General features: G+C 43.8%; 1 protein-coding gene and 1 long non-coding RNA gene across 20 annotated transcripts in view; one reads left to right on the plus strand and one right to left on the minus strand.

Annotated features, from left to right (window-relative positions):
- Nucleotides 1-23,351, plus strand: part of LOC117891815 (heterogeneous nuclear ribonucleoprotein L) — a 100,286-nt gene extending 76,935 nt beyond the window's left edge. For 7 of the 19 annotated variants that reach the window (XM_034797533.1, XM_034797535.1, XM_034797534.1 and 4 more), the window contains 5 exons: nt 12,949-13,130; nt 13,399-13,491; nt 18,755-19,030; nt 19,097-19,301; nt 20,968-21,104. In XM_034797533.1, the coding sequence (XP_034653424.1) occupies nt 12,949-13,130; nt 13,399-13,491; nt 18,755-19,030; nt 19,097-19,301; nt 20,968-21,104 (893 nt within the window). Of the gene's footprint in view, nt 1-2,607; nt 2,972-3,361; nt 3,410-12,909; nt 13,131-13,398; nt 13,492-18,754; nt 19,031-19,096; nt 19,302-20,967 lie in introns of those variants that run through there. The other 12 variants (XM_034797531.1, XM_034797530.1, XM_034797532.1 and 9 more) reach the window with 7 other exon arrangements.
- LOC117891818 lies at nt 1,119-25,195 on the minus strand. The gene is made up of 3 exons (XR_004648661.1): nt 25,185-25,195; nt 14,858-14,861; nt 1,119-1,232 (listed from the first exon to the last, which is right to left on the minus strand). It is a non-coding gene; the product is annotated as an uncharacterized LOC117891818 (long non-coding RNA).
- Nucleotides 25,196-25,604: the final 409 nt, after the last annotated feature.

Raw genomic sequence — 25,604 nt, forward strand, 5'->3', positions numbered from 1 at the left:
GTCAGGGAGAAAAGTGAAATTTTTCTTGTGTGTGCCTCCGGGCAACGGATATTGTTGAACTCGTCGTAATAGGAAGTAAATGGTCGATACGATGCCGTTCTAGAGACGGATTTCTAGTATTTTGCATTAAGTAATTAATATTTAGATTAGATTTGACACAGGCCAGAGACACGCCGCCGTGCGAAGGCCTCGAGAATGTGGAAGACATTTTAATGTAATTAATTTTAAACGCAGATCTCTGATGATTTTGTCTGCTGTTTATCTGGGATAAAATATGTGGGTATGGTATGCCATAAATATGCCAGAATAACAAAATACAATGCCTGACACCTCTAGCATCTCTCTCACTCTTGGCCATTCTCAATGTAAGTGTGTATCTCGACACCCGCTGACAGCAAATACTAATAAGCATAATGAATGAATGAACGAATGAAAGAAGGAGCAAATGAATGGGGGCAAGTGGCAACCAACCAGCTGAGTTGCTGTTTTCCCTCAACGCGTTGAACTTGTGCTGTCACCTGTGAAGGCAACGATGGGGGCCCCCACAGTCATAGCTAGGTCCCTCCCTGGTGGTGACCCTGGCAAATGTCTTGAAATCTACACCCAGAGTATAATCTATTCGCACATGAGCCCACAAGAATCGTCTGCTCTGGTTTTGGCCTGGCCCAAACTGCTGTCGTTGGCTGCTGCCGGGTTTAATTAATTTCTATATTAGATACACTTCATTAAAAATGCTTTGAATTCGGATTGTGTCCGTTGTGCCACTGCACTGTCAAATGTGTGGACCCATTGTTGTGGTCTATTCTTGGCAATGGAAAGGAATTCAATGATTGAGCAGCACAAATGCGGCTCGGATGGGGATTTATAATAGAAGTGGACGGCCCCGATGCATACCTAATGACTTGTAAGAGATCTATGGTCCAAGAGCTCCAAATCCTGCCGACAAACACATGCATAAGTCAGTAAATCTGCTTGTACGTACGGATGTACGTACCCAAAACACTTGAGCCCTAACCGAGTCGAGTCTTTCTGTCAACCCATTCCGGAGCCTTTGGCAGTGCCAGCAATTAACGCACTCAAAACCCCCCCAGGGCCAAGAGGATGGGGGAATTGGGTCAAGTGCAGCTAAGAGCAAAGCGAAGCTCAACTCAGCCCGGCTCGACTCGGTCCCTGCATTTAGACTCGGCTTAATGAAATGCACTTCTGCTCTCATTAGGCAATCCATTTTGCGACTGAAGGTGTCCACCACGCACATGGCAGGGCCCCAAGCACCAATTATCAAATGGTTAAATTATTTCGAATAACAATTGACAGCTTTCTCCATGTATCTGTCAGTTTTGGGTACATTTAAAGCATTTGGATTGGCATACAATGAAAGGGTTTGTGCCAGATGTGCCAGCCAGGCTGCCACTTAATGCAACTTTGATGTTTTTCTGGCCACGCACCCACCGAGCAAGAAGTTTTCACCTGCTGGTGGATTATCCGAGAGGAAAAATCCCTACACTACAACCAGTAAATAAAAACTTTTGCGGTTAAAGTTTTTGTGCCTTTGTTTTGGTTACTGCTGCACCAAAAGTATTCCTGCCGCTCTCGCCGCTCCTCCAAATGGACTTCTCATTCGCATGGCATTCCCTGGCACTTGCCACAATAGCCACGTTCCACTCTCTCTCACACTTGCACGCTCGCACACCGACAAAAACAGATGCAGAGACACACAAATGCATTCCGTGTCGAGTCATTCTGGGTGCGCACTCTTCCATGGTAGAGCCCGACGAAGGGCGGAGCGGAGCGGGTGCGGCTGTGGCTGTGGCAGCCAAGCGGAGTGTGGGGATATGGCCACGGCTTTTTGGCAACAGCAACTTTGCTTTGTCATGTGCCATATTTCTTTCTCGCCCGGCAACTGTGCATCTTTTGTTTAAGAACTGCAAATGGGGAGGAAAACACCATTAAGGAATTTAACCCGCTCCATCAACGACACATCGAATTAACTCTTTGTGGCAGCACCCTAGCACAGATGTCTCTCTCTCTTTTCTCATGATATTTCTGCGATAGCTATCAATAAGAGTTATCTCATTGTCAAAGAGTTTCGTCTCGTTGTCCCACGAATTTCCAGCAGTCACATTCAATATTTCCCTCGATTTTAAGCCTTTAAGCTCTACCACTCTTTTACCGGCAAGATTTCATTCGTTGGCTATCGAATGGTCCACATATCGATATTATCTTTAATTACCATCATAGTAGGGTGGCAACGCTTGACCAAAGTCACGAACCTTTTAGAAGTTTTCAAATTGAAAATATAGTAGGCCGGTCAAGGTTTACCAGTCAAGGAATTGAACTCAAAAATCATTAGTCGCCAAGTCGTCGAGCCGCTCGGAGTTACACAAGGAACTCAGAAAACAAAACTAAAAAAAAACCCAAAAAAAATCGGAAAAAACCAACAAAAAACTGTATAGGAAAAAAAAATTGTGTTGTGAGATTGTGTTAGTGAAATCGTTTTTCTGCGCTTTTCTTTCGGTTGTGATACTTTTTTTTCGACACGTTTCGATCGCCGATTTTGCGGTTTTTTTTGTACGTTTTTCTGTTCTTTTCGGCTTTTACTTTGTGTGTTGACGGTTCGAAATCATGAATAACTTGAACGCCAATGCCACTGCCTTCATGTGGCCGGGTCAGCCGCAGCCCCAGCCCCAGCCCCATCCGCTGCCCACCCAGCAGCCGCTGCACCAGGCGCAGCAGGCTCAGCTGCTCCACGGTGTTGTTGTGCCGCAGACTCGCAAGTTTGGCGGCAACAAGGGCAACTACAACTACGTGCAGAGCCACACAGCTGGCGGCGCCATGATGGGTGGTGGTGGCGGCGGCGGTGGTGGTATGGGTGGAGGCCAGATGGGACCCATGGGCGGTAATCCCAATTCCTACCGCAAGCGGCAGCAGCCGATGAACCAGGGCTATAATGCTGGCTGCTTCCAATCAAATGGTAAGCAAGTGGAATAATCAGCTTATCGCGTATTTTGCCCTGCAAAAAGGGACACACACATCCATACAAGAAAAAATTGCAGCTGCCATGACTGGCAAAAAAATGAGGTGACGTCATATGATTTTTTTTTTTCGACTGACAGCTGATGTGCTCGGCTAACTTGGTTGCGTATGTGTGTGACTGCTCGTTTAGGTAGTGCTGTACAATTCCCAATTCACATTTTCCCCTGTCAACATTTGTCACTAAACACTGTTCAACACAGATGGAATTATTCAAATTGAATTCTTGTACTTACTCACTCACTGTTCGAATTGCGAAATATTATTGTGTGCCGCTGTCGACTGTTTGCACAAATTATTAATTGTTTATTTTCCTTATTCTTATTTTCAGGTAAGTCGCTGTTTTCTATACCCGAAAATGTTGTTATGCTCGAGAGCCGTAAGTACATTTGAAACTACAACCTCTTTACCAACACTAAACCAAACACGATTACCAATACACAAACATACAAATACTTGCAAATTGCTTTTACTGAATACGAATACCAGCAGACAAAAACGACTACAAAGACGACAGCAAATACCAATACCAAAACACATTCATCCAATTCGGACATTCGAATCAATTTTGGTTGCCGTGGCAAAAAGCAGAGATGAACGGTAGTTTTTTTGTTTTAATGCAAATGCAAGCTGAAAAATTAATTACTATTGGAATGGGGCAGTGGCAGCCCAAGTTCAATTACAAAATAATACAATGGGGCGCTGGCCTCCGTGCTCGTGCAACAAAATAGATCAAAAGCGCGCGCGGCCCCTGTGAACATTTGCATCTCAATGTGGAAAATATTTTGCGAGATCCATCAATTTCGGTTCTGTTTTCGTGTGTTCCTCCCCACCACCCCACGTTTCGCGTAATGCAATTTAAATTTTTTGTCTTGCATGAATTTTCAATTGCTATTTCTCCATGGCGCTCCATTAACATTTCCATAACGAGGACGTCGATGGGGATCCAGCAGTAGTATCTGGGCAAGACTTCTTCCACATTGCCTTCCCCTTGGCTTTCGTTTCGCATTTTGCCATTTATATTTTTTTTGTTTTGCTTTTCCCATTGTTTTGTTATTGCCCGGCGATTTGCATAATTTTGAATGCACGCAATTTTCATTGAAAACGTCGAACTCGGCTGACAGGCAGAGGGGCTATGCCATGCCATACATTTGTTCTGTACGGGTACAATGTAAGTACCCGGGGTCCTTTGTTTTTAGTGCCCTGTCAGGGCGTCAGTTGTGCATCCTTTCGGTGGAGCTGCCTGCTGCGATCGATCGACCAATGAGCACTTTCTGAAAGGTTTATTCAATTATTATTATGGGTCGTTTTCTTAATCGAGCAACAAGGCAGAAGATTATGACAACCACCCACCCACACCCACAGCATCAGAGAGTGTCATAAAAATATGAAATGGCCATTTGAATAATTTCTGTTCTCGGCAGCAGAGCAGAGCACACGACGAAGCCGAAACAAATTTGCACCATAATTAAAATAAATGCTTTCAATGGCCAATAATTGCCAAATAAATTAATTTTAATTGCAGGGTGGCTGGCTGTCGGTTGCTGCGGGGGTGCGTTTTGCGGCTGCCTAAAAATATCATTTCAAAAGTGGCTAAAATAAAATGTTTTCATGAGCCTCCGCCTCCTTCTTCATCTGCTGTACGCCCTCTTTTCCGTCTTATCCGACTGTGTGCGCATTTTATTTTTAAATGTTCCGCTTCTGAATCTGTCCAATACGAACCGTGCCACGCCCACAGTCTGCACCACCACAACCACCACTACCAGAAGCAGCAGCAAAACTCGCGGCAGATGTCGTGTCGCACGACATAGTAGTACATTTTTGTGTGGTATATTTGCAGGTGGCAATATGTTGGCAAAACACTTAAAAATACATAAAAATACCAATGGTGGGGATGAGTGTGTGTGTGTTAGGCAGAGGCTGTAGGGAAAGCGATTCACTTGACATGTTTATGGCCTTCTGTCCCAAAGACTGTTTTCCATGGGATCAGCATCCGAGTCACTCAAAGATTTATGTGGGCGTTCATTAAACTCACATCCGTCCTCGGGCCAGGCACAGCCTTAGCCACATCCACTGGCCAATCACTTAGTTAATACGACTACGACACACGCGGAATCATTTCGGAGCGTATGAATATTTGCATAAGTACTCACTCATTCAAAGATATGGCAAATGGTGAATGCCTGTGATGGGGTGGGTAAAGTAAACTTGACTTTTTGTTTGTTTGCACTTATAACCGCCCCGTCAGTATGCCCAAAAATAATACACATTTGAATATAGTGTGCATATGGCCCTGCCCGTGGAGGTGGCTTAATTTTGTGCCATTACAACGCTTCTCCTTCTCCACCTCCTCCCACGCCTTTTATTTATCTACTGGTCTGATTGCTGTGCCTTGCTTTTCCTGATTGACAGTGCATTTCGTTTGCTTTTCTTTTCGGCAGTCCACATTTCCCCTCCCGTGGCTTGTTTTTTGGCCAATATTTGTGCGCCTAATGCATTTTTTGTATGGTTTCATTATTGCTGTGGCTCTGCGGCTGTCCAAATTAATTTAATTATCGTTTTTCCTGTTGGGTTGGCTGCTTTTTCCGTGTAGCATTTTCACCCAACAGCTTTTGCCGTTTGGTGGCTGTGTCGGGCCGTAAATCTTGTGCTGTACCACGGACAAAAACGCAGCATCTTTCCCACCATCAATTCATGGTAAAATCCAATAACAATGCTAGGAAAACAGAAGAGAGAAGCATATTCGGAATTCGGGATAATATGAATGAGAGCCAACCACAACCCGCATGACCAAATATATAAATTGTGTCGCTTGCATTTTAATGGTAATTCAATAAATTGAAAATGACAAATTGTGTCATGTTGCGGTCATTGGATTGGCACCACCAGAATGCCCCTGGAAGCCCCAGCAACTCTTGCGGTATTGAAATGCTGGCGGATAATTAAATCTATGTCGAGGCATCAATAAATGTTGCAAATGGTTTTAAAGTTGCCGTGTGTCCATCTCGACCAGGAAGAGGAGCCATCCCAGGCGCAGCCCATCAATCAATCAAGGTCGATCAATCAAATTGTTGTCAACAGCGGAGAGCATACGGCGCACGCAGTTAACGACTACGTCGTAGGCGGAGGTTTCCGAAGGCGATGGCGATGATATTGCTGTCGCTAGATGGCGTGTCGAACAAGAACAATGTCACTATTGGCGGTTGGGTGAACTTTTCCACGCACCAATTCCATCACCAATCCACCCACGGCTGACCCACTAACGAGCGCTAATGGACACCAGTCCCATCAGCTCCTTATCCCAGCCCCTATTTTCGCTACAAGCCGAAAGGAAACTATTGAACCAAAAATGTTTTAGTTGCTGTTTCAGGGTGGGTGGCAGGTCTGAGGGAATATGGAAACTTTTTCACTCCACGCAATATAGCGTCGATTATCTTCAATCACGCGGCCGTGATTGATGACTGCGACGACTCGACTGTCTGGCCGGAAGACACTCTTAGATCGCACACACAGCAGGGCTCCCCCAGAGCAGCTTTAAACCTCCTTCCTGCAACCCAACCCAGAAGTCGACAAGCAATTCATCAGCGTCTGCGGTATTATTGAAGGCTTTATTGTTTGCCATTTTGATTGCATTCTCAATTGGTTCGTTAAAGCTTCAACTCGCATTTGGATTACCTTCTTCCTCTCTTTAAGTTTCTTCTTCAAAAAGCGCTCCTTTAGTTTTTGGCATCATTTTGAACAAGCAGCGATAAGCCCAGGACTCCTTTGTACAGAATTTGGTTAATTTATGCAGGAAACGGCTGCTGGTGGCTCCTGCAGCTTTTTGCCTTTCACTTCGACTTCTAATAATTTGTAATTAATTTGTGCATCTGGCGGCGGTGGTGGTGGTCCAACAAAAAGCGTTTCGTGGCAGCTTTTTGTACGCCTCATACTTTTGTATATAGTAATTTTGCACAGCAATTAATTGGACATTTTGCTAATGCGTCTGCCACTGGCAGTTTTTGCGCCATCGCGGAGCAAACCCCAACCCCAACTGGAACCCCTACTATGTAGAATCGTGCAATTTTGCAAATTACAATATCAAAATTGTCTCCCATCTGCTGCACTCTGTACTTTTCCATGCTTCGCTCGCTTCACTTTTCTTTTGCTGTTTGTTGTATTTTTTTTATGGGCAATATCGATTTTCGCTTTTCCCCACTTATCTCTATCGCAGCGAGGAACAAAAAGCCAGAAACTTTATCAAAGCAGAAACTAAGTAACGTGAACGCGAATTCGTTATGAGAATCGGCCGTTGCTGCGCACTTTGTTTAATATGATAAAAGAGAGTGTATGTATGTATGTATGTATTCCACTTACATACAGTAAAACTTCAACAGAAGTAACTTTGATTAATGGGCCTCCAGTTAGTTGCACAAGTTTCAATGGAAATCATAAATATTCAGTGGTAATTCTACTGTGGCCATTAACTAGAAAAATGCTTCAAAATGTCATATACGAGGTTGTGGGCTGCTTCCCCACAGAAGTCAATACACTCGTATCCAAGTCGTTTCGTTGTTCAATAAACAACGAACGAACCAAACAGACAATCTACGGGGCAGGGATAGCCAATAAAGTTAAGGGATATCGAGGGCACTCAATGCACGGGCGATATTTTCGCTTGAGCAAAATGTAGCCACACAGGATGTGAGTACTGTAAATATGTATGTATGTACTCTATACATATGTACGTAGAATCAGACAAGTTCTGGTATTGAGTAACTCAAGTAGGAACTCAAGATTGTCCGAAGAATTTAAGTGCATTCCAAGGAAGGAACTCTCTGCTGGCTGCCTGGCTGCCATAAGTGTCTGTACCTATAGGAGTGAGTGAACCGATTTCATGTGTGTCTGGGGTGTGTGTGTGTTTGCCTGCCATTAAAGCCATGTCCCAAAATGTTGACCAATGCGATAATTAGGCGAGACCCACAGCAAATCGCAGACAAAGGCCGAATCCCGGGTGCTGCCAAGGCCAACTTCAATTTGTTAAGAACACACACACACACCAGCAAGCGGTAATGTGTGTGTGTAGTGTGATTATGAATTATATTATAAATCCTGATACGCATGGAGGATGGGCCTTATCGTGGCATAGTCCACCCATCGTTTGTGGGCCCCTGGCACACAGTGGAACGCACAACTTAAATGCCATTTGGCGTCTCTAATTATGTTGTCCTGCACCACCTCCATCTCCCACCTCGTCCTCCTTCTCGTTCTCCCACTTGTCCTTGCCGGCGTCAACGTTCTGCGTATTTGTTCTTGCTGGCAGTTATTGCCTGTTGTCTGTTGCCTGTTTGCGCCCATGTTTGCACTTGGCCATAACCCCAAGCCCAGACGACAGTACGTAGCCGGAAAGAAGTGCCGCGCCGTATGAGCGGAGGGGTGTGGTGGAGGCAGAAGCACACAGCAATTACATGCGTTTGTATTATTCAAATCCGCCGTAAATGTAATTAAGCTCATGGGAATTAAGCGTACATTTATTTCAGCCAGCTCCCACCGCCAGCAGTTTCCTTCCCCTTCCGTTTCGCAATCCTTTTCACTCGTTTCTCGGTAACCCTGCTTATCACAGACGCTAATTTCTCCTACTAAAATGGTGGCCTAGGACGTGTATCTTGGGAGGGAGTGCAGAACGTATCGCATATAAATTGCCTCATTGCCCGGAGGATCCATGTACATAGCTCCGTGGCACAATGATTTCTTGCCGATAAGCAATGGCATTTCCTTTCCTGTATTAAAGGCTCATTGAATTTCAGTTTCGTTCTGCGGAAAAGTTTTGGAAGAACTCCACAGAATCCATCTGCCATCGTGCCAAACTGTCAACCTGAAAACTGGGCCACCAGATAGGTTAGATAGAAAGAGAGTTTGGGGCACATTAAAAACCAATCAGGCGCGTTGTCACATAATCAACCCACAGCGCTCATCAGAGACCTATGTATGTATGCCCTGGCCCTTTCCCCCACAATCTTTTTCCTATTATGAGTATCTTTTTTTATAAGCTCTGGGAGCAGATTGTGGCTTGATAGGGAGGGGAGGAAGTGCTGCGCTTTCGTATCATGTCACATCCAGGGACAACTCTTTGCCAGCATAATAGTTTTGCTTATGAAAACAAATTCAATTTTGAAGCTGCTTATGGAAATGTTTATGCGAGACGTGAGCGCCAACTGTTGGGTGATGATTTTCCAGAGAACGAGGAGGAAGAACAGCTATGGAGAAAATTAATGTCACATGACAGGACGCGCGCAGCACCACCAGTCGCAAAAGCAGCATTGCTGCCGGCTAGGGGAGCGGAGAAGTCAACGGGTAGTAGCAGCTAGAGAGGGCTAGGGCTTGTGGGGATGTCAGTACCAGTACCAGTACCATTACAGAACAGGGCGTGGCTGTGTGCATGGAGCCACAGATAAACGGGACAACAGCCCCGATGGCGTGCGTTGTCATGACTCTTGGCATATTTTGCAGCTCGGTACAGTTTCGTTTTGCTGCTGCTGCTGCTGTTGCTCCTGCTGCAGCTCCCCTCTGAAGTAAACAAATTGAAAATCATTGAACAGAGAGACTGCATATGTGGGAGGGAGCAGAGTGGGTGCAAGTGCTCGCCTAAGCTACTCTGCACAACCGCTGTGGGATGCCCTGCATTTTGTTGCAATGTAAGCAAGCTAGTACAGGGGGTGCTGTTGGTTGGTTGGTGGGTGTAGTCGGTTCACTGAAAGATATTGTCGCACACATTTAAGCAAATTGCAATTAAGGGGCAAAGTGGTAGGTAAATCCGAGAGGGAAAATGCTGCTGCTCCTGCTGCTGCTGTTCCAGAGCCATTTTCATTTGTCCTGCGAACGGCAACCGTTCCCCCACTGTATGCCACACTTTGAAGCATAAATAGGAGCAGAGTTTTGATCCACCTACAATGGGTTTTAGTGCATTTTTCTGTCTTTACTCTGGTTTAAATCAATGCTTTGTTTGCCATACATCCCTCTGCGGCGACAATCGACATTCTGCAGCTGCTTGGAATTCCGAATTCCATAAATTGTTGGCATTCGCATGCACAATATTTAGTTTTGCCGCATAACTTCTGGGGTAGAGAGAAATCGTTTGCATACGCTTTCACAACTTTCTCTAATTGCGAACCAACAAAGTACTTAATTGTGGTGGCGCACACACTCACATGTCCTTTAAGTAAGCCGCATGGCAACATTTCTATATGCAAGTGGCACACACACACACACACACACACATTTAACGCTCCATAAAACCGAACTAAACTTCAACTTCCGTCTGCTGGCACTCGCACTCTCGTTCTCACTCTCCCTGCGCCCCTCTCTTCCTCTCTGATTGCTGCGGCGGCACATAATCTAAAATAATTTGTGCGCAGTGAAAATTTACACCTGCCTAGGACTTGCCGCCATTCTTGGCCGGTGTCGGCGACGCCTTGCGTGCGAAACATTTTCCAGCAATTGCATGCAACAATTTCCCCAAATGCTTAAACATTTTAGGCACGCTTCCGACACCATCGTCCGTCCAGCCCGGGGCGTCGAGAATTTTTCTTTTCTTTGTGCGCCCCCCTGCAGATTGTGGCTGAAACTTGAGTGGGCGCAGGGGCGAACGCGAAGGCGGAAGCTGGAGTTGTTCGCAGGTTCTGCTTGCGCCTGGCGTCACGCATACGCCCCGTGTTGCAGCAGCAGCAAATCAGCGAGAGGGCTGTGAATTTCAATTAAAGCCAAAGCAGCATCACGGCAACGCCACCACCAACCCACTTCAAATGAATGAGTATGTCTGAGAGTGGGACTGGGATTGGGACTGCTTCAGGCCATGGCCACAATGTTGTTTGGCCCTTGAACATTTATTACAGTTTATTCTGGCTGTTATTGACTCTCGACTCGGACCATCGCTCTGGGGGTGACACAGGGGATTAGCATGCATGTCAGAGCCAGAGCCAGATCCAGATCCAGAGCAAGAAGCAGAAAGGACTAAGGCCTAAGCAACATCTCATTCATTTCAACACAAACCCAACGCTCCGAAAACCGCTTGAACTTCATCAGGGATTATTTACTTACGCAAAAACTTTGCTGAATTGGAACGTGCCGATTCAACTTTTTTGGGGTCGAACGCTTTAAAGTTCTCTCACCCAACATCAAACGGATTAAGGCAGAGTGAAAAATTGCATCAATTTACTTTGTTTGTGCTCCTCTCCTCTCCTCTCCTCTCATCTCATCTCATCTCCTGCCCTTCCCACGTCCTGTCCGTGCGAAAAACAACACTGGAAAAGCTGAAAACTAACAACCAACATCAAAATGGTTGCTGTCGAACTTCACGTCGCGCATGGGAATATATGTGTGTGTGTGCATTTTTATGCAAATATTTTGTCAGGTAGCCCCAAAGTCCAAAAACAAACCTAGCCGTGCCGTGCTGCGGATTCTCTGTTGAAAGAGCCACAGCCAGAGCCAGAGCCACAGCCATAGAGACAGACACAGAGCGCTTGCAACTAAATCAAATCAAAGCAAAAACAGCTCTCTAGTATGGAGCAGTTCTGCCATAACAAGCCACATGCAAATTCAGTTCCTGACGTGACTCCTCTTCTACCTTGTCCATACCCTCCCCGCCACCAGCTGGTTGCCTGTGCGCGCGCGGCATTAACTTTGCGAGTGATTAAGTTAAAGAGTGTTTGGGTTAAACAACACTAGAAACTTGCAACAGCTCTTTGCCACACACATGTGCGACACTTTTAAAGTTAATTAAATGTCTTCTAGGGCTGTGCCACCGCCTCCACCCCTCGCTCTCTTCGTCTCTCCCTGTCTGTGTTGCCATATTTGCTGCGACATTTTGACAGTTTGTAGCCGTTTCCGCTTTAATTATAAGTGGGTTGTGTGTGTGTGTGGGTGATTTGCGCGGCTGTGGTTGCGCCTCTGCTGGAATGCGACTTAGTGGGTGGGGATTGGGGGTGTCCCTGTCGATGGCTCTGCCAGAAGTCGACGATGCGGAAATGTTTATTGTTATTTCTGCACAGTGGGGCGAAAATTGGATTGCAGATCAACCGAGGCGCATCTCGTACACAGGCATAGCTAACGGCTATTTTCGGCCATTTCCGGTCGCCGCACACACACACACACACACACACACACACACACACAGAGAGAGGGAGAGAGCCAATGAAACCGCCATAAAGCAAAACACAAAATGGCAGCCCGAAGAAAATCCTAGACCAATTTGGGCGGCGTTCCACGCTGCATTTCGCTACATTTTTTCTCTGCCTGCCAAAAAAAAATTCAATTAACTTACATGGCCGAACCGCAGCCAAAAGGAGCAGCAGCATACCCCGCTCCAAAGCGGATCCTGCCAAAACTCATCTGACCAGAACCACGTCTCTTGTGGCCTGTCTGTGAGGGTTGCTGGTTCGTGGTTTTCGAGGTTTGATATTAGAAGAACGCTTCAGAACTAGGGATGGGCCAAAGGACTGTGACTGAGACTGGGACTGGGACTGGGACTACTGGGACTTTAATCATCAACATGATATGCAACAACAATAAACTAAACCAAATCAAATTTAAAGAAAACATTCATCCATGAATTCATCAACTAACATTAATGTTTACTTTAAGTCTTAGCTTTTAATTCTGGCTAAATCCGAAATATGTTTTCCCCTTTTTCTGTTTCGTTTCATTTTTGTTGATTTGCCAAATGTTTATTGTTGTTGCATGCTGCCCATTTGGTTGCAAATACTTACAATACACCAACAAAAAATGCAGTTGCACCACAACAACAACAACAACATGCACCACAACACCACCAACAACAACCACATCATCACCAACAACAACACCACCACCACCACAACAACCACCATCAACAACAACAACTAGTTGCCCCAGCTCAATCGCACAATCTTTGTCAATTTAAAGAGCCACCGCTATTGGGACCGGGCGCCGCCTTCCCCCCATTCGGTGCCCCCGAATATCATCCCACCACACCGGACAACTGGAAGGGCGCCTCCATCCATCCCACTGGACTCATGAAGGAGCCAACCGGCGTGGTGCCCGGACGCAATGCGCCCGTCGCCTTCACACCTCAGGGACAGGCTCAGGTGAGTGTTTGCGCGCCGGATGCAGGAGGAGAACGGAGGAGCATGCGTAGGAGGAAGTATGTGTCGAACACACAGCTCTCGCACACCTCTGAAGTGGCTCCAAAATTGCATCACGCGAATATAATTTGAATTTCCGCCAATCTCTTGGCTCGAAGGAGCAGCCCGGATCAAAGCCGGATCCTCGCCCTGTCTGTCAGACACAATTTTAATTAACATCCCCTTCTCTTCCTCTCCCCCATTTTTTTCGCTGGATATACTGCTGATGCAGGGCGCTGTCATGATGGTCTATGGCCTGGACCATGATACTTCCAATACGGACAAGCTCTTCAATTTGGTGTGCCTGTATGGCAACGTGGCCCGGGTAAGTCGAATTGTTAACTTATAAGCCATAAGCCGGGTTCCTGCAACCCCAACAAGTGTAAACTTTACTCAAAAGTGCAGCCACTTTGATGACATTTAGAAACAAATTTAAAGTGAAAGCTCTCATGACTTCAATTTTCATTATAAACCACACTTCAGGGCTTTGCCGATAAAAAAAAGAACCCCTTGCTTTTATAACCTTTTACAATGTGAAGAAGAAACGAAAGTAGAAAGAAATATTCTCCCAGCTTGCACTTAGCCGGAAAGCTGACAAAAAAAAAAGGGGAAAAGACGCGTTTCATTGCCTTTTGCGTTGGTCGTCAGTCAGCACTTTGTGGCGAAGGCCTGGCCAAAAAAAATAAGAGAGCTCCGAAAAAAAGGTGTTTGAATGGTGGGGGACGATGAAGAGCCCCGCAAGACACTTTTGTGTCTGTGGGCCATTTGTAAATGCGCAAATAAAACGAAAGGCAATAAAAGGACGAGACACGGACAGCGCCTGGAGGAGGCACTAGCACTAGCACTAGGAGTACCAGTACCAGCTGGCCAGTCGTATCGGCGCAGGGACATTTAGATAAAGCGTTTTAGATTAATACCCCAGCCATATGTGTGTGTGGCATGCCTCGGGACAGCAATCAGTGCAGCGTCATCAGCTTTATCTGGTGGCGGGTGGGGTTCGATGGCTAAGTGCTGGGGACTGGTGGCTTTTTCCCACCCAACAATGCGAAAGCGATTGGCAGTCCGCTGTAAATCAAAACACGATGACGACCAAAAAAGGAATCCATTTAAAAGCTTTGGCAAATGACAATTCAAAATGTTCCCATTGTGAGACGGAAGCCGAAAAGGAATACTCGCTTGGGGAGCATTTAGTGTATAAGCGAAGGAGATGAGAGGAGCCTTAGCCTGTCCCAATCCCACTTCTAGCCTCCCTTGCACAGTCAGTGGGTCTGACATCAAAGTCAAATGCTAAAAACTTTCTTGGCTTGTGCCTTGTGCTTGTGCAACTAGCAGTGCTGCTTTCACTTTATTGCTACTATGGCTTCTCTATGGGTCCCTCCCCGCATCGGAGCAGGAGTGCGACTGCGAGTGTGGGTGTGTGCGTCCTTTGACAATTGTGCTCACCAAGGACACACACATACACCGACATGGGTTCGCTTCTTCATCGCTTCCCCATGACATGTTTTGTTTTCTTTATGTCTGCGATAAAGCGAGTCAAGGCGACTGGGGAGGACCACAGGAATGACTTTTCCCCAAACTCTGAAGTGGCCATGGCAAAGTCAAAGGATTTTCGCAAGCAGGTTAAGGGGTTGGTCTTTCATTTAGAGTTTCATCCACATAGCATGCACGTACATTTGAAATTCCAAAACAACCTCTCTTTATAGTCCAGCGAGAATGCTCGATCGAAGTTCCTATCTATACGGCCAGTGCATTATCCATTATATTATCCATGCAAATAGTACGGACCGCACGTCAGGGGCAGAGACAGAGCTCCATTAGCTGGGGGTGGCGGAACGATAATTCAGGACACGGCCATTTAGCTCGGTTTCTTTCAGGGCACTGGCTCTCGCTCTGGCTCTGACTCTGACACTTGCCTTGGTGGATATTTATTGCCAACTTCCTGTCCGAGACGGAAACTACTCATTAGCCATTAAAAATGATTATGCGCAAACATTATTCACTGGCTGTGGCCGGTCTAAGCCGCAAACATACATTCGCTCTCCACGCTGCCCACGTTGTCAGGACTCCTGGTCTCTTTTCTCTTCTCTTCTGTCTTCTGCCTTCTGCTGGCTTGTCTCTCTTCGCTTTTCCTGCCTCCCATCGCATCGCTGCGCCTGTCGTCATGCACCCACACAGAGACGGGCCCACCCAACTGCCCGCCTCCGTCCGCTGTCTCATTATAAAATCTTTATAAGTGTGCGGCGTGTGTGTGTGGCTGGATGTGTGTGTGCATCAGTTTATGGGCCGACATGTTTGAATTGCGAATGAGAAATTGATGGCCACTCAATCAAAGTGAGTTTCCTCCTCCTCTCTGCATCTCCGACCCTACACCCATCCGACGTGTCGGTGTTAATGGGAATCCCATGGGAAAGTATTCGGGATCAGACCTTCTGTAAATTAGGGATAAGCACAGGCCGCCTCAACGCATGAATGTATGAACGTGCGAGAGCAAAGGAACTCATTTGGAATGGTGTTGGCCAAAAGCAAACATCCCGGCTGCCATAGCGGATATTGTAGAGGGATGCCAGGAAGTATTCGATTTCAATAAGCGAGGCGGAGAGGGGTAGCATGAACAATCTGTTGGAAAAATTTGATTAACCTGTCGAAAAACGTAGTGGGCCTCCTCTAGATGGAATTTCAACCTGTCGAAGCTCACCAAGAAAGCTGTCAAATGTGACAGGAGAGAGAGGGTGGTCCCATGGGAGTGAGCGGGAGATGTTTTTGCATTTTGAGATTTGTAATTTAATGGGGGAGGCGCCTGTAGATGTTTATACGGACGGGTACGTGTGACCTCCCGCTGGCACATATTTTCTGAACCCATAATGGAGCCCATTCAAGTTGAAGGGGCGACAAGCTGGTTAATTATTTTTGGAGCTGTGCGATGAAGTCATCATGAAATTGATTTCCAGGTTAAATGGCATGACACAAAAAGGACTGCGTTGCTGACGGGGCCAAAAGCTACGCAAGGGAAATGTTTGGATGTCTTTAAAGAGACGCCCCCCGCCCCACCAGCACACGCACTCAATTAAATGCGCATTAAAAAAACATTTGGATAGATTCTGGGGCGGGAAACGGAAGTGGAAATGAAATTGGAAATGGGGCGGGAGAGGTTGAGGCTGATGGCGACGACAGAGGTCAGCCATCGCGGCTGGCTCTCCGCTTTTGGCTCTCTGAGCAGCAATGAGCGCGTGAGCAATTAAATCAAATGGCAGAGCAGACACCATGCCGCACTGCACAGCAAAAGCGTTGGGGCTGTGCGGGGGGGTCGCATTTTAATTAACGCATGGCGCGGGGGGGTGCTGGAAAAGCAGCAGCAGGGGAGCGAGAGGGAAGGCACAACGCAACAGCACAGCTCATTAGACACGCACCGAATGTTTGCCGCCGTTGACCAGCAATGACCAGTCAGCCATGAAGCGCCCTTTGATTTGCCCAGAGTCCTGCCGCTGGTCGCTGTCCAGCTGTCCTGCTGTGTTTGTGTGTGTGTCTGCGTCTGTGTTAGCCGTCTGTTTGCATGTTTGTAATTTCATTATCCCTTTGTTTTTCCGGGTCTAGAATTGTGAATGGAAATGGGGAAATTCAGGGCCTATCTGCCCGCTTTCTGCTTGACTGATTTATGGTCTATATTTAGTTGTATTCATTGTTTTTACTTTTATGATTCGTTTCGTGTCTCGCTTTTGTTTTTCGCTTTTCGTTTTCGATAAGCTCCATTTGCTTTTTATTTACTTTGGGCTTCGGCCATCCCTCTGTTTCAGGCCATGCCAGAATTCATTTTGATTGAGCGACTCACTCGTGGGCATAGAGAAACAAATAAAAAGACACACTGTCACCCACGCGTATTGTATAGACTTCGGTGCTTGCACCACTCACAATCCAATTTGCTGTCGCTATTTAACTTTATTTAAGGTTACATATCAACGAGTTGAACCAAATTTGTGCTGCTGTATTTAAGACTTGAAAAAATCACGAAACTCTTAGCCAAAAAAATAAAACATTTACTGCCCAAGGGGCGGAGGGGCACACCGTGTGTGCTATTTTCTCGCTCATTGGAAAACTTCCTTTTCCACAATTTTCCTTCCACTTGTCTGACGTAATTTTATCGGTTAAACAATGGGAAAACAATTTTTCCCGTCACTAGCAGGCAACGAGCGCCAATCATTTCGGCCTGCAGTCATAATTAAGTTCGTTTGACCCCAAAACTGAAGTGCCAGTGGCCGGACGGGCTGAAAATAAATCAAATCAAAGCTCGGCTTGAAAGAAACTGGCCAAAATGCCAGGCTCACTGTACGGTGCGTGTGTGTTTCGGTGGCGACTTTGACAAACGCCACAAAAAAAGCGCCAAATGAAGGCATTTGAAAAGCAAAAATTGCAGCAGCTCTCGCCCAATTTGGACTCGGTGCTGTCGGTCCACCTGTCTGTCTGTGGCTGTTGGTCAATTGCGAAAACTCGTTTGAGCAGCCACCCCCCCCTCGAAGCTCAATTTTAGTTGAGAGTCCGCACCGCCATCCGACCAGCACTCCATTGAGTTCAATGGCTTGCAGCGGGTTCCAGCAAATTGATTTGCAGCCAAATGCAACCCAACCAAGCGAGTGAATGAACGAGGAACGGGGAACGAACAGTCCAACCAAACCAACCGAGTCCGCCGCCAGCATTTCCATTGATTTTTCACTTTCACCTGTCTCTCTATGTGTGCGTGTGTGTTTGTTGATTTTGTAATTATTGCTTGGAAATTATGATGGTCAATTATGTTTACAGCTCTGCAGTTCGTTGGCAAAGCGAGGTGCCAGAGCCTTGCAGTGAAAAGTAAATTGGGTGAGCTAATGAGACGGATGGTCCATAAATTCAAAAGACCAGACTCACGCCTCAATAGAAAGTTTGGTACTTCCAGAATCGAATACTGCTGGCCCGCCACTCCATCCAATTAAAAGTAGTTGAAGTTTTCTCGCCATTTCAGCATTATCCATAACTGACAGACTCCAACGAAAGTGTCGAGTCTGTCATATCGAATATTTGTCAAGTAAAAATCACAGGCAATGATAATATTTTCAGCTATTTCGGGCAATTGGGCACGTACGATATAATTTGATGACCCAATAAGGGAGAATCGGATATGACAATGGAACTGAGCATCCTTCCACACGTACATAAGAGTATGTTTGTGTCTGTCAGAGGAATAGACTGCTGACAATGAGGGAGGAATTAAGGGCACCATTCTGTCATGTAATTGCATTTGAAAGAAATTTTAAATTGAATTCAATGAAGGTGTATTGCCTGTGGAACGTTGCTAGCTTGGCGGTTAAACGAGGCAGAGAAAGGAGGGTGTAAAGGGGCAGGAGACAAGAGAATTCAATCAGTCAGGAGGAGCCGTGGGCAAGGGTCAACTGTGGCATGGACAGAGTACGATGGGGTGCACTTTATATATATAAAGATAATAATTTAATTTATTTGCATTGAGGTGACGGGTTCAGGAGACAGGGGACAGACGTGACAGACGTGTTCCATATTGACAGAAATTTAACCTCATATTTGTTTCCCTTCTTTCTCCCTTGCAGATCAAGTTCTTAAAGACCAAAGAGGGCACCGCCATGGTCCAAATGGGCGATTCAGTGGCCGTTGAGCGTTGTGTTCAACACTTGAACAACATTCCCGTTGGCACTGGCGGCAAAATACAGATTGCTTTCTCCAAGCAGAACTTCCTATCCGAGGTGATCAATCCATTCTTGCTGCCGGATCACACACCCAGCTTCAAGGAGTACACTGGCTCCAAAAACAATCGTTTCCTATCGCCGGCCCAGGCCAGCAAGAATCGCATTCAACCACCGAGCAAGGTAAGTCCTCAAATCTCGCCCGTAAACTCGTTAAATATGTGGTATATTCTCGATTTTTCGCTACAGATTTTGCACTTCTTCAACACACCGCCCGGTCTGACCGAGGACCAATTGATTGGAATCTTCAACATCAAGGATGTGCCCGCCACATCGGTGCGTCTGTTCCCCTTGAAGACCGAGCGCTCGTCGTCGGGACTGATCGAGTTCCCCAACATCTCGCAGGCTGTGCTGGCCATCATGAAGTGCAACCATCTGCCTATTGAGGGTAAAGGTGAGATAGTGTTGTGTTTAAGTGTTTTTTCAAAAAAAAAAAAAAGAAAAGAAGAAAAAGTTAAATTCATCTGGCCACCCCAGAATCCAAAAGTTACACGAAATTCTCTCATCAAAACCTCCAAAAACACGCCCCAATAAGTAGGCAACATGCATTTTTCGTTTTATTTTTGACTCCTGTTTTAGTCCTTCACCTCCTTTCCTGCACCCTTGTCGTTGCCGCACTGCTCGAGAGCCAAAAGTTTTGACAGCTATTTCGCATGGTCTTTTGACTTTTACTGTTGTGCAGCAGAGCAGGGGCCTTCCACCCACCCAGAACCCTCCTTTCTGCCCAAGCCCCTGGCCCACTCCACGCAATGCAAACTTTAACCTTTCATGTTTCTTTGGCTGATTTTTGGGCTAGCAAAGTTGCCCGCGATGAAAATTTTAATTTGGTAATTAAGATAAACAATCTCAGTTCTGTAGTTATTCATAAATGGGTCGCCCGCTGGAAGCGTTTCTCCAACAATTAGTCCCTAGACCTGGGTTACTCGGTTACAAATGGGTTGACGACCAATAAAAACTTTGCCCATAAATATCTCACCACCAACAGTTCCCGCCAGCATACAAATGAGGCAACAGATTTGCTGTCCCCTCAAGCCTTTTATTTGCCTTGTATACATGGGCAATATACATAAATTCTGGCAACATCATTTGTCCGCACTGAACATTACATATTCTGAAATTCTGAATATTCGAACTATTCCAAAGCCTCTCAACCTTCCGTCACTATTAGATCTCTAGAAGCCCAGCCACCGGAGAAATGGTTCAGTCGAGTACGGGCTTGGCATTGGCATATATTTTCCAGCATCAGTCACATTGTTTACACCTTGTGGTGGAAAACGCTTAGGAATAGCTTGACAGAGTGGCGTGGCCTTCCCTTTCGCATAATTTTGTCGATATTCTTGTTTGGTTATTTGCCGTTGATGCTGCTGCTGCTGCTGCTGCTTCGAGTGCCGCTCGAGTGCATCGCAAACAGTAATTAAAAGTGTAAAGAATGCAAATACTCGTGCACGAATGCACACACACACCCTCCCACGCACTCGTACCGAAGCAAATGGGAATGCAAATTCAAACGCCGAGTGCAAACAAGGGACATTGCCTACTTTCAGGCAGTAAAATTATGCTGAAAGCAAATATATTGCTCTTTCACTCTGAATTGGCTCGTGCGTGTGTTTTGTGGGCGTATTTGTGTGTGCAATTTTCACATATGAGTAACTTCGGTTGCATTGATATGTGGCATATCCATATACTAATATTAGGAAATACCCCCACATATTGTATACATATTTGAGGAATCATAGCTGCGGGTAGCTGCTCCAGGTCCTTGATTGCATTGCTTTGCATTGTGCAGGGCAGAGTAGGGCTAGGGCAGGAGGTTAATTTCGTTTCATCCAACCCTCCACCCAATATATCCTTTCATCCATTCATCCATCCATCCATTCGTGGAATACAATCAAAAACTCCTCCAGCAAAATCAATTAAAAACGAAATTCAAGAATATACAACACTTATACACATTACTACACCATGTCTAAATATATATGTGATATAACCATTGTTTTTGTGAAGGAGCCACATGTCCTTATACCTCTTTTATCCGTACTCTCCCACCCTTCTCCACATAGGCACCAAATTCCCATTCATCATGAAGCTGTGCTTCTCCTCTTCAAAGAGCATGAACGGAGCTTGGAACAATGCGACCAACGAGGGCATGATCGAGAAGGAGAATGAGGTCGACTCTAAGGTGGACATCTACAATTGAGATTTGATAACGATTGTGTAAGCGGGGCCCAACAACAACGGGGCCCATCCAGAACACACTACACAACAACAATCAACTAGCATCAAGCAGAGGGCCTAAGACAACCAAAACCTACACAACAACTACAAAAAGAACATTCAGAGGGCGTATACACACATGTGACAACACACAGCCACAGAAAGGGGAAAATGCCAAGGCAAAAAATTGATTATAAACTAAAAACTTAACGCAGAACCACTTCAAACAACAAACAGGAAAAAATCAAACCAGAAGCACATAGGGCGCAAACGCATGTACTTTTTTACGAGCCACTTACATAGACAAGCTGAAATCATCTTCAATGATTCAGACACACGTTTTATCTGTCGCCCTATGTATGGTACGGACTCGTTCAAAAGCAACACACACTATGCACACTATATAGAATTATTACAGACAATTACATGCGTTTGCGTGGCAGCTGGAAGAACATATTCAAAATGCTAAAAAGCTACAAAAAATGGAAAAAGAACTTTCTCACACACACACAACACCAAACGCAAGCCAGAAAGCACACTAACCATTTTTTGTACTGCTTCCCTGTTTATCACACTCGAATCAATTTTATCCAATTGTATGATATGTAACGTTTGATTGGTAAATAATTAAAAAAGAAAAAACATGAAATGACATAAACCAGAATAAACCAAAAATAATAAAATGAATGTTAAAATAAGCTGATCCCCTGCCCGCGATCCCAGGAAGCTCCTATCCCACAGGCAGATAACTGTTTAGTTAATTATATAATTTGGAAACGGAAACAAAAACGAAAACGGATACGGATATATGTATATGCAAAAATCAAGAAACATTTCTTTGGACAATATTTCGACAAGTATTCGGGCGTGAGAAAAAGTCTTAACAAAACTATTTATTGAGAGCAAAATAAATGTGTAAATTTAAACCAAAAATTTAGCAATTTTAAATGAAATTTATTAATTTTAGTTATGAGAAAGGCAAACACTGCGGACTGCTGCAGCCGCACTTGCAGTTCATTTTAAATTTTTACTTTAGCAAAAAGAATTAAAAAGAAAAGAGAATCACAGAGATAAAGAGAGAGAGAGAGAGAGGGGGAAGAAAAACTTGCACAAGCCAATGTTTTTACTATTAACAAAACAAGAAAAGACAAGATGATAAACATAATTTTTGTGCTTAATTTACAAAGTTGAAAAAGGCATAAATTTATGTGTACGAGCTGTATTTGTATTTACATTAAAATTAATATTAATTTTACACTAAATGTAAAAAGTGAAATAACTAAACAAAACAAAAACAAAAAACAAAAAACAAAAGCAAAAATATTAAACCTACCAGAAATTAAGTTAAGTGCAAGTGAGGAGATTTGCCAACCGCAGACATACATCAAAAATCAACATATTTTTGAGGCGTTTTAAAGTAAGAGAAGGGACGAGAGAGAGCCAAACATTTCAGAACTCCAAGTAAAGTTAGCAAAAGCAGAGCAGAGCAGAGAAGAGAAGAGACGAGAGAAGGATTAGGGCGTATTGCAAATGCGGATAATGGTAATGAAAAAAAAAACAAAAGAAAAGAGTTAATTAACGATATCAGCAATAAAGCAACAGCAACAACACCATATCAAAGGCGTATGTTAGATTATCTAAAACGACATAACTAAACATAAACCAGAAATGCTAAGTAGTAGTGTTATGTATATCTAATCGGTTCATCCTCGTTTATCATTTTAAGTTGAAACCCTAACAGGCGGCCAGAAGACAAGAGACCCAGAGAGTCTCAGCTGGTAGCGCCTGTCTGTACATTACACAGGGCGTTGTTCCATATATCCTAAATTCAAATCAACGAATACTTACACTATGCTACGGCCGCGAATCGAATTTCTACACCACCCGTTTCCCACACACTTCACCACACCACTCCATCCACATTCACCGATTGACGGAACCATTTGCTTCCATACAGATCGTGCTTCATTCATCATTAATCAACAATCAAATTATGTGCAATTTGGGCTTTAAACGAGACTTTATTTCCTTTTATTTATTTATTGCTACTCCCTCTCATTTCGAAATCTAGTTCGTGTAATTATTTCAAGTGTCTTTACAGTCTTAGTTATTATGTAAATTGTTTTTTAATCATTAATTGTATAATATTTTTGTAAAGATTAAGTATTATTGTACTTAATTTAAATTACGAACATGATTTACTGACAAGCTTCAAATAGCCGCAACAAAAGATCCAAGAAAACAAAAGCAAAAACAATAAAAAGAGAGAAAGAATTGCAAAAACTAAACAAAAAGAAAATCTCGTTAATAATTAATTGATATATATTAATTTGTAAGAAAATAAAGCAACAACGATCTTGAAGCTCCTAATTAGATAATAATCCAATCAATAAAAAATACAATAAATAATAAATATATAAAATATAACAAATAAGAAATAAAAACTTGGTAGCTATATAATTTATAAACACACATCTGATAATATGGATTTTAAATTGTTAATAGTTTTATTCGGCTTCTCTCGCGAGGGAGTGCCTGTGCGTTTTATTTTTATTGCGTATTTTATTGCTTTTAATATCGTACATTTAGTTTTTTATGAGTTGAAATAGTAAACAAAATAAAAGATATATATTTACCTGCTGTTGTTTCAATGTGAAGCGGCAACTATAGTTAAATATATCTTGCATAAATGTCCGTATATGATATACATATAATTTGTTTTATTTAATATTTAAATTTTGTTGTTATTTTTTAACGCGTATCCTTTAAGCCCAGAGTTTGTAACATGCGCGCTCATTTTTTGATATAAATATATATGTAAAAGAATCTGGCAATTGCATTTTTATTTTGATGACCGCCCGACACCGCTACAGAAGCAAGCAACAGCATTATCGAGTTTTTCCATATTCGAATAGGAATTTAAACGTGACAAATAATTTTCTTGAAAACTATAAAACACTCGCAATGCATCAAAGGCAATACAATAATGTTAGAGGCATCCCAAGAACGCACATCCCTCACGCCCTTTTCCTTTCATTACAACCATACTTAAACCAAAAGCAAAACCCAAAGATATGCCAAATAACTTAACGAGTAATCCTGAATTTTTAACATATCGAAATTTTTGAAAAAGCATTCAGACAGAGAAATCGGCCCAGGTGGCATATTTTACACTTTAGGCATTTTAAATGTAAAAAGGATAATCCAAGCTACCCAAACACACTTTCCAATGATCAGCAAAATGGCAAACGAAAATAATCCTTGCAACAATCCTTTGTGAAAACGCCAAGAATTGTACATACGAGTAAGCATAAAGCATATAGAGCAAAAAAATTAAACAAATAATCGACGGAATCCAATGATGGGCCTCAGCCCATACATACATTGTAATTAGTGACTACTTTAAAGTATTATTTAAAAACAAAATTTAAGAGATATGAAAACTAGGACAATTATTTTTAGTTCATTTCCCGCTTGCTCCCCAAATTGAAATTTAGCAAGAAATAATTACTTTCTAGTATCAATTACTTAAGCTTGAGTTAAACGCATTCAAAATCAAATCAATGAAAATTAGTCAAATTTCGTTACGTAGCCGCCACTTCTGGTAAATTAAAATTGTGAATCACACTTTAAGGCTGTTACAAGGCCAAAACTTGTTACGAGCTGGCTATTCGCTATTTGCATGTTACGTTAAGTACCAATTATTTTGTTCTGTTTTCCGTTCCTTTGGTTTTGTGCGTTTGCAATATGCCTTGTGGTTTTCAACTCCAGGAAATGCGCATTTCTTCCGATTTGTTCAAACTTGTGCACCCAATCCATGATTTGTTCGATTGGGATGGCATTGCTCTCGACTCGATTGACGATGGGCCGATGGCCGATGGGCAGTGTCTATCCCAGAATTTGATGGTTATCTCAAGCGCTTTGCCTGAACACACCAGCAACACAAAATGGACCAGTTTATTCAGTATTGAATTGACAACCACCAAGAATCAAAAATAACAAAATTATGAAAATTTGTGAAACCGTCCAATAAACACAAGAACAGCAATACGACACCACACACACACGAGTTGAAAACTGAAACTGGCTACAAGAATACTTTATAGGGGGAAAGGAAGCAGAAAAGCAGAAACGGTTCTGTTTCTTCTGTTTCCGAAGTGTCTTTCACAGAGCTTTATATTTCGGAGCAACTTTTCGGAGTGCATACTCGACTTTCGCTTTTCCACCTATTTTCCTTCCATGCTGCTTACACGAGTTACAACTACAAGCCTACCACCTACAAATTACAGGACAAACTAAATTTGCTAAAACACATTTTCTATGATCGAGAGAGACTTTTGAGTTGCTACAAACCTTTTCTAAGATTTTAGTTATGTATTTCCCCAAGAAGCTAAAGAGAAACACTAAACAAAACCAAGAACTTTGTACACCGAAACGAATTCATAATTATCTACAATGCATGTGCATATTGAGATGAAACATG

Source organism: Drosophila subobscura, chromosome E (genome assembly GCF_008121235.1).
Source record: "Drosophila subobscura isolate 14011-0131.10 chromosome E, UCBerk_Dsub_1.0, whole genome shotgun sequence".
Classification (NCBI taxonomy): Eukaryota; Metazoa; Arthropoda; class Insecta; order Diptera; family Drosophilidae; genus Drosophila; species Drosophila subobscura.